Raw genomic sequence first — 9,725 nt, 5'->3', positions numbered from 1 at the left:
AAAAAAAAAAAAAAAAAAAGAGGCAATGCATCAAATGAATAACTCGGGCCTATGCTTTCTTAATGCGAAGACTAAGAAAATTGGACACCAATGAAGGCGGTAAGACTTGGTGTGTCAAAGATGGCACAACCAAATGATCCAAGGAAAAGAACGTAACCGAAAAGGTTTCAAAATCCTCTCCAAGCCACAAAGATCATATAATTACAAACGGCAGCAGGAACTCTTAAAAGGATAGAAAATAACAACATAAAAACAAAATACAAAACCAAGAACAAGTCATACAGTAGCATTGAACGATGGAGGTGCACCAGAGGTGGAGGTAGAAGTGGATGAGGCAGAGCACCAGAGAGGACTACGCGCGCCTGCGAGTGAGATCTACTCGCAGGCGCGTGTTGATCACTCTCCGGCGCGTGGACGTTGTATGCGGCGGTTCTAGCGGCAGACGGGAGCGGCTACACCCAGGAACAAGGTGGAGGGGCACGTGTATGGTGTTGGCTTCCCGAAATGCATAGATCTGATTTTGAAAAAATCAAATCCAAAAATTTCAGGAAGAGAGAAGATTCGAGGCTATGAGCTGTCGGTGATGCCGGTGAACGGTGGATTTACAGTGGAGGATTGGGTGATGCAGTTATTGAAAGAAGAAAATACAACAAAAACATAAGATAAGGCCTCCGAAGAGGCGGATAGGGTCTCCGAAGAGACGGGTTTGGCGTCAAAAGAGGCGAGAAGGGTAGGGAGAAGAAGATGGAGAGGGCGGGAGGGGTAGGGGGAGGAGGAAGGAACCAAGACTCCCTCCTCCATGCCAGCCGTTGGAGGAAGACTATGGGTTTTTGAGGAGAGAGAACTGAGAGAATTGCCTTTGGCTAAATTTAATTTTCTATCTTCGGACTGCCTAACATGTTAATACTAATACAATTATCTGGTGGTTAAAGTAAACCAATTGAATAAGAGTCTTTACATCTCTTGACTACAACAAGAAAATCTCAAATAAGATTTTATGTGCACCCTTTGGTTGCTAACTGAAGGAGACTGAATCTTTCTTGACACAGACCAATTCATGCCACCAAAGGTTCTCTTTGAAAACCCACATTCTGCTAGAATTAACACAGTAACAACTCAGTAGTTGTTAGATTATTTAAATCAAATAAGTTTTCCCCTCATTTTCTTAAATTTTCTTCAACTTTTCCTTCTGTGTATTTCTCTTTTATCCCACATTGAAAATTTAGAACAACTTTGCAATTCTAACAGTCCTATTTTGATTATAATTGTAACATTAATAACCATTTTTTTCCCACAGTTAGTAACAATTGTTTCAACAGTAAAAAACTGCTTTTATAAATTATATATAAAAGGATGATTGAATTCTACTTACTTCTCTTTTTCTTATTCCTCTCTTATTGTTAAAGATTTCTTGTTTACAATAGTATCCAAAGTTTGCAATCTGCACACTATATCCGGCCAATATTGTATCATGAGGACAAAGTTGTTTTGTTCGCATTGCAAAGCTTATTATATAAGTGGGAGGCAATATTTGTACAAGAGATAAAGTAAAACCCGCCTTACAAATCAGAAAGTATTCTGCCCTACTTTCTTCAAATTCTGAAGAATCCCACATTCCATTTCCAACAGAAGTTATGTGAAAATATTGATCACCTGGAAACCATTCTGCATTCTGATTCAAATAGTGGCTCATCTGGTAAACCTCCTCAAACCAGTCATTGTTTCTGCACAAGATGCTCGACGTCTCCCATCTCCACTTCACTTCTTTGCCACTCATATTCATTCTGAAATAGCATCTCAATCTGCTCCAATGATTTTCCTTTAGTTTCTGGAACAAGTTTATGGACAAAGAGAACAGAAAGAGCAGAAACTGCAGAGAAGGTGAAGAAGATTCCACCCATGGTGATTGCGCTGGAAACAGACAGGAAAGACATGGCAACCAGGCCACTGCACATCCTATTCCCCACTGCCCCAAGTGCGGCTGCTTGAGCACGCAATCTCAAAGGGAAGATTTCAGATGTTACAACCCAGCAAACAGGGCCAATTCCAACTGAAAAGAAAGCTACATTCCCACAAACAGAGAGAATTGACAAGGCAACCCCAAGCTGTCCTTGCCCTAGTAAGGAGAGAGAGAGTCCCAAACTGAACAAACAAATAGTCATTCCAATTGTGCTCACATAGAGCAAGGGCTTCCTGCCAAGTTTGTCAATAAGAAGAATAGCAACCAATATAAAAACAGTCTTTGTAACACCCACAGCAACAGTGGCTGCAAGGAGATGTGAGTTCCCCTCAACCCCAGCTTGTTTGAAGATTTCAGGACTGTAGTACACAGTGGCATCTATTCCTGTGATCTGTTGGAAACATTGGATTCCAAAACCAGTTACCAGCATCCGGCGAAGTGCGGGAGAAGGGCTCAACAGTTCGCGCCATACAGCTTTCTCTTCGCCCTTCTCACCACCAGTCATTCCAGCAGCTAATTGTATCTCTGCAAGTCTTTCCTCCACCTCTCTCTCATTGTCATTAGTTTTCATCAACACTGATCTAGCTTCCTCGATTCGATTCTGTATCACCAACCACCTTGGCGACTCAGGAATTATGAAAAGTGCAAACCCTATGAAGACTGAGGGCAGAATTCCCACACCAAGCATTATTCTCCAATTTATGTGTGCTGGAAGGCCAGAAAACATATAGTTTGAGACATAACCAAGTAGAATTCCGATGTTTATAAAAATCTCCGGGAATGAGGTTAGTGAACCTCTTGCAATGGTCGGTGATATCTCAGCAATATAGACAGGAGCAATCATGACTCCGAACCCGATTCCAACCCCGGCCAGGAGTCTTCCTAACATTAATACTTCGAATGAATGAGCAAGCGTCATTACAGCAGCACCTATTTGAAAGATAACAGCAGCCAAGGCCATTGTCCATTTTCTGCCAATAGCATCTGATGTTCTACCACCAGCTAAACTTCCAAAGAGTGAAACAACGCTCAAAATCCCAACAAGTATTTCTTCCTGTACCTCAGTTATCTTTAGATCTTCTTGAATAAATATAATTGCTCCACTCATGACCCCTACATCTGCATATTGAAAAACCCCAAATGCATCGATTAATCAGTTGTATGAGTGGGATTGTAGTGAAAAGAAAAAAAACCAAAAACAAAAGATAAAATTCATTTCACCACTTCCTTTGATGATTGGGGTAGGAGTTTGTGTAAAGAACATCAATTAATTGGCATATCAAAGCCAGAGTTCCCATGAATGTCGGAAACAAAGAAATGAATTTTATAAACAGATTATGAACTCAACAAAGAAGAAAATTATCATATCAGATGACAACGGAGCAAAATAGAACTGCCAAAAGACTATTATTTAACCATTTCCCCCCTGCATGGAAACTCCCCAGTAATATCTGAGTGTGAGGGTCATGCAGTCTTCAGATATAAACTTAAAAGCAAACAACGTGTGCAAACAACTTAGTAGAATTTTCTTATATAAAAAAGATGAAATTTCAATTTTCTTGAATGTTTAACTCAATATGTTCTGCTCCTGATGTGTCTCACAACTTCACGAGCTATGCTCATCCATGTCAATAAAGCTGTGAACTAAAATTTCACAAGCCGTATAAAGATAAGATTCATATATAATAACATATCCAAGCAAATAGATCGTACAATGCACTGATGAAGTCTCCTAATAAATTTACCAGAGTAACACCTGAAACTGAGCAATTACTCACCCATATTAAGCGTTCTAAATTATCAAAATTAAGTGAAAAAATAATAATATCAGTGAGGGTAAGTGGAAAGAAACAATCACTTCAACTTCAACCACAAGTTTAAAAAGATTTTGTAATTTTATGTACATCATTAGTGTTCAATTACAGAGAATGACTCATCAAAACAAGTTAAACAACAACCTCAATCAATTTTTATACAAGAGTGTCAAGCATAAACATGGGGATCATATAAGAGGTTATTTTGGATTGGCTGTCATAGGATGCCGAGATTACCTTTCCCTGCTAATCTAGACAATCAGATGAAGTGTCTTTTTTTTTTTCTTCCACAGAAAAAAAAAAGAAAAAAAAAAAAAAGAAGGTGAAATAAAGTACAAAGACAATCAAATTCTAAACAAAGGATTGATTCTGATGATTTGGGTGAAATGAAGAGTCTTTAACCAAATAGTAGATCATAGAGACTTGATTGATAAAAGTAACAACAACAACGACTAGTTCTACAACAACAATGTTAAAGAAAAGCATACCATAGCCAAGAAGAACAGAGTTGAGAGAAGCAAAGACAGCGGAGGCAAAAACAAATCTCCTGGTACTCTTACTCCTGTTCTCCTGATGATGGTGGTGTGAAGCATCATCAACATCCTCGGTGAGCTCAGAGTCCATCCTCCTGTACTTATTCTTAGTCCCCAATGGAACAACAGACAATCCCATTTCCCCATTCCCGTTTTCTTGGACACCCACCAAACCCATCTCACTTCCCTTCGATTCTCTGCCTGTTTTCTACCAGAAAACAAAAAACCAAGACAGCCCAGAAGCTGTTTTGTGGGGGGTTTTGACTACCAAACCATCTGGAGACTAAAGAGCATGGGATTGGGTTTTAGATCTGAAAGAAACCAAGATCAGGGAAGGAGAAGGCTCAGCAAGTGGGGACCTTTGTTTTTGTCACGCAAGCAAACCCACTTGCATTTGTTAAATTCAACATGTGCAAACGGTAAGCATCAGGATTCAAGAGACCTTGACCTCTTACCTTTTATAAGCTAAAATGCTTCTTTCGAGGTGTTTTCGTGTAAACATGGAAGCCTTTCTAGTTTTCTAACTTTGTTTTTGTTGAACAGTAGCTAATTTTTTCTTGGTTGTGGCTGATTTTAAGGTCGTGCTTCCCATTCATGAATTTCAAGTGATAATATTTATCTATTATGGTTTTAGTTTGACTCCTTCAATTTCATTTCGCCTAAATGTTTTTGACTTTTTTGTATAAAATATCTGATGAAAAATTATGACAGAAACTGTAAGAATAAGAATGAATCAGGAACATGGGATTGCAAGACACGTTGGTGAGTTCCTTTTCTGACAGTGATATGCCTCTCTCTCTCTCTCTCTCTCTCTACTAAAATTGTCAGAATTAGGTTGCAACTTATTAAAAAAATCCATCTTTGCTCAGCAAAATTATTAGAAAATTCATCCTTATTGTATCATCTAATAAAAATTCTACCCTAGGCATGATTGGATCGGAATTCTTGCGCTTGGATTGGGATCTCCCTCAAATGGTGGTTTTTGTTAGGAGAAACTTCCCAAAATTTTTCTGAATTTTTACGCGTTTTGAAATTATTCTCAAAATTCAAAAACTCTCAATTTTAAGGTATCAAACTTTTAATTTTTGTAATACCGTCCATCTATTAAGATTTTTTATTAAATATTTTTAAAATTTCTAAAATAACTTTATTTTTTTTATAAAAAAAAATGCAAATATTAGTATTTTGAAACTTTTAAAAATATTTAACGAAAAATCTTAACGAATTTAGACATTACAAAAAATTGAAAGTTCAATACCTTAAATTGAGAGTTATTAACTTTAAAAATAGTTTCAAACAAATAAAAGTTCAATGGGATTTTATAAAGTTTATCTTTTTGTTAATATTCATGGTTATAAAATCTCATAATAAATCGAAGAGATAAAAGACGGAGATAATCTTTTTGACTATATCTTTTCTTGATAGTTAAATACAATTACTTAGTTTAGGATTAACAAATCCTAGAAATCAACATTAACCACAAAAGATTTCTATCTTTATCAATGGCTCCTCCTCATTTGGGTAAGAGAATCTTCTTTCGGATGTATTTGAACATGTATTGAACGACTTTTTCCAAGCCATGGACAAAGGATTTGGAGCTTTTGAAAATTTGGGTTGATTTTCTTGAACAAAATGGTTGAACGTGGACTTGATCGAGCCCTGCCAAAGTAAATACGGCACTAGTCAAGGTTACGTGGCGCACCACTCCGATATGAGTTTCTTCCTGCACCAATCACGCTAGGGCTAGGTGTCATTTCTTGTATGCAACCCACTATCTCAATTGAGCACCATGCACTCTAATCGGCAATTAACCCATTATGATTATGACTAATCAATGTAATCATAAATATATTACCTATTTATTCAACTTTTTTGCTTAGTGTGTTTCCTCTGCCCTATAAAAAGCGAGAGGTGAGAGCTTTAGAATCTAGAGTTACTTTGCATTTCAACCCAATTTTAGGGCTGGCTCTTTTGAGTAATTCTATACGTCGTTATTGTGTCACTTCAAGAATGATGTGACTTTTAAGATCATAATTTAATCAAAATTATGTAATAAAAATTTACAAACTCAGTGGTGATTTTAGAAGCCACATTATTTTTAGAGTAAGACAAAAGAGACACAAAATGAATTTTTAGCATGACTCACCTCTTTCTTTCTTTTTTGACATGTCCACACAAGAGGGAGAAGGGGGGATTTGAACCAGTGACCTCCAATTCATAAAGCGTGGTCCCCAGCCAATTAAACTACCCCTTGAGGACTCAAGGAAACAATTTCTTTATGACTCAGCTCTTTCATAAAGAAAATTAGGCAATTGCCCAAGGAAACAATAATTATATAATAAATGTTCTTCACATAAAAAAAAAAAAGGTTTAAATACTCTTTTACCCTCTAGGGTTTAAACTTTTTTTTTTTTTTTTCCTTAGGGTTTAATTTTTATAAAAATGAGGTACCTGTGATTTTCATAAAGACGTAGATGGTACCTCCGTTACAATTTCATCCAAAACTTAACGAAATGCTACATCAGCACCAATCAAATGTTACCATACGTCATATAATTAATTTTTTTAAGAAAATATTTTTAAAAAATAAAAATATTAAATTTTTTTTTTTTTTAAAGAAAGGAAAAAAAATTAGGGGTGGCTACTTGGCCATTCCAGCCACCCCCCAAACCCACTAGGGTGGTTTCGGCCACCCCGTATGCTCCTTGGGGGTGACTTGGCCACCCCATGGCCAAAAGGGGTGGCCAGCCACCCCAATATAGCACAATTTTTTTTTTTTTTGAAAAATTATAATTTTTTAATCTTTTTAATTTTTTTAAAATATTTTGTTAAAAAAATTAATTATATGACATGTGGTAACATTTGATTGGTGTTGACGTAGCGTTCCGTTAAATTTTGGACAAAATTTTAACTGATGTACCATCTTCGTCTTTATGAAAACTATATGTATCTTATGTGATAAAAATGAAACTTTAAAATGAGAAAAAAATAAAGAGTTTAAACCCTAGGGGGCAAAAGAGTATTTAAAACTTTGAATATGGTAAAATATTAGTAAGTATTTTCTAATTAAGGCCAAAAATTATGATTTAAAAAAGAAAAAGAAAAAGAAAAAAAAAAAAAAAACCTATTGAGTATGATTATGATTTCACATAATAGCTATATTTTTTGAAATCATAATCATACTCAATAGGTTTTTTCACATAAGGCCAAAAAAATTTTTTTTTGAAAAATTATGATTTCACATAATAGCTATATTTAATTATAAATGGTTATTTAGAGCCTCAAAATCTATTGAGTAGACAATGCCAAATTCTAACATCGCAAAAAACAATTAGAAGCGTAGTACACTAAATTGAGAGTTTTTAAAATTTAAAATGAGACATTATAAAAGTAATAAAAATTCATGTATGAAGTTTCCCCTAAAAATTTAATAAATGTGAGAAATAAATTTTACTTGTTTTGATCATTGTTTCGGGGACAGTCTATAATTTATTTTCCCAATATATATATTAAGTTTTTTTAACTCAAACTGCTTTGCGTTTTGAAGAGTGTTAGATTTACAAACAAATGTTACAAAAAAAATTATAAACTGATATGACACAATATGATTATGCTTTTCAAAATTTAAACTTATCTTATATATCAAATCATATTGTACCGCATCAGTTTATAAAAATTTTTCTGTAAAATTTGTTTATAAACATGACATTCCTCTTATGTTTTATCCATGGACATCAATTATGTTGGGCGGACATAAAAAAATAAAAAAAAATTAGGGGAAATTTCAAAAAGCCCCCCTGAACTTTCAGTCAATTTGAAAAACCTCCATGAATTTTCAAAACTCTCATTTAGGCCCCCTGAACTTTGGTTTTCTCTCACTTTGGACCCTTTTAACATTAAACTACGTCGTTTTGTGTCCTAAAATTACAATACCTACCCAGCCCAAAACGACGTAGTTTAATGTTAAAAGGGTCCAAAGTGAGAGAAAATGAAAGTTCAGGGGGCCTAAATGAGAGTTTTAGAAATTCAGGAGGGGCTTTTCAAATTGGCTGAAAGTTCAGGGGGGCTTTCTGAAGTTTCCCCAAAAAATTATGTTGCACCGACAGTCCAAGGTGGGGGCTCACATGTTGGCTGTTGTTGTGACAATCTTAATTACGTCGTTGTTGCTACTGGATCGCACATATTCTGAAAGTACTGAAAATAAGACATGGGAAGGTGATGGGTGCATGTGGCCAGAGGATGTGTTTCTTCCAAATGAAATAATAAGATCCGACGGTCCCTAGAAGACGGCCAATCATAAAAAAGTTTTTGTTATATCCACTCCATTAACAAGTTACCAACTACCACTTTTCTCTTCTTTATTCTCGCCGCTTTGCCGACACGGGTGTTTTGTGTTGTGGGACTTTTACCCCCAATTATAGGAAGCACAGACAAAGCTGTCATGCAAGTTAATTGATATGGATAAGATAATAGTTGAGTTAAAATAGGATTTTAATTATTTAGAATTAGTTTTATTGAATATTTGATATGTTATTTTTTTAGTAATGAGAGTATTTTCAAGGAGTTAAATTTTTATGCAAAATGGCTTCTCAAAATATACTTTATCTAATTTAGCTAATGAATTTTTAAAGGTTTCCTACATTGGATTATCTATATTTTTATCTATATCATTTAAATATTATTAAAAGTGAGAAAAGTTTTGAGAAAAAAAAAATATGTGAGAGGAAAAATGGAAAATTTTTTTGGAAAAAATAGAATATGCAAGAGAAAAAGTAGGAAAATATTTTGGAAAAAGAGAAAACAGGTGAGAGAAATAATAAAAAATAAAATGGCTCTCTTGAAAAGTACTGCTATATTTATCTTTTTTTTTAGCTCTTCCAATCAAATATATATATATATATTTGCTAATCCAATGTAGGGGGTTTTTTAAACATTTGAAGAGTCATTTTAGATCAAAATAACATTTGGCTCTTCTATTGGGAATGCTCTTAGAGAGCATCTTTTTATCCTCCTAAAGCTGATGTGGCTTTCAAAATCACTATTAGATCAAAATTTAAGTATGATTTATCTAAAATTTAATGGTAATTTTAAAAGACACGTCAGCTTTAAAATGATAAAAAGATGATCCCTACTATTACTCGTTATTTTTAGATGTTATTGTGTTGTTAATTGTAGTTTATTAATAGACTATTTTATTAATATGAGTGGGAGGGCGCGCACCTGCTTAATTCTTGGTGTTATGCTCCTTAAAAAACAAAAAAAAAAAAAAACAAAAAAACATTATTGGTGTTATGTATTTTTGTGATACTTAATTTTGAAAATACGATATTATATATAAAAGGTATTAAAAATATATTTATTACATAAGCACATATTTAATTTTTTAAGAGAAGTAAACTGACCATTGTAATAAAAAAA

The 9,725-nt window shown here is 34.6% G+C and overlaps 1 protein-coding gene across 1 annotated transcript; it reads right to left on the bottom strand.

Annotated features, from left to right (window-relative positions):
• Positions 1-1,472: 1,472 nt before the first annotated feature.
• LOC132182831 (probable polyol transporter 4) lies at positions 1,473-4,893 on the bottom strand. The gene is made up of 2 exons (XM_059596180.1): positions 4,263-4,893; positions 1,473-3,079 (listed from the first exon to the last, which is right to left on the bottom strand). The coding sequence occupies exons 1-2, from the start codon at positions 4,483-4,485 to the stop codon at positions 1,716-1,718; spliced, it is 1,587 nt and encodes a 528-aa protein (XP_059452163.1). The 5' UTR covers positions 4,486-4,893; the 3' UTR covers positions 1,473-1,715.
• Positions 4,894-9,725: the final 4,832 nt, after the last annotated feature.

Source organism: Corylus avellana, chromosome ca5 (genome assembly GCF_901000735.1).
Source record: "Corylus avellana chromosome ca5, CavTom2PMs-1.0".
In the NCBI taxonomy this organism is placed as follows: domain Eukaryota; kingdom Viridiplantae; phylum Streptophyta; class Magnoliopsida; order Fagales; family Betulaceae; genus Corylus; species Corylus avellana.
This window is presented reverse-complemented; position numbering and strand designations above follow the sequence as displayed.

Coding starts and splice junctions, on each gene's coding strand:
- LOC132182831 (XM_059596180.1), bottom strand. CDS start 4,485: ATGGGTTTGGTGGGTGTCCAAGAAAACGGGAATGGGGAAATGGGATTG. Junction 3,080..4,262: donor CTCTGTTCTTCTTGGCTATG/GTATGCTTTTCT, acceptor TTCAATATGCAG/ATGTAGGGGTCATGAGTGGA.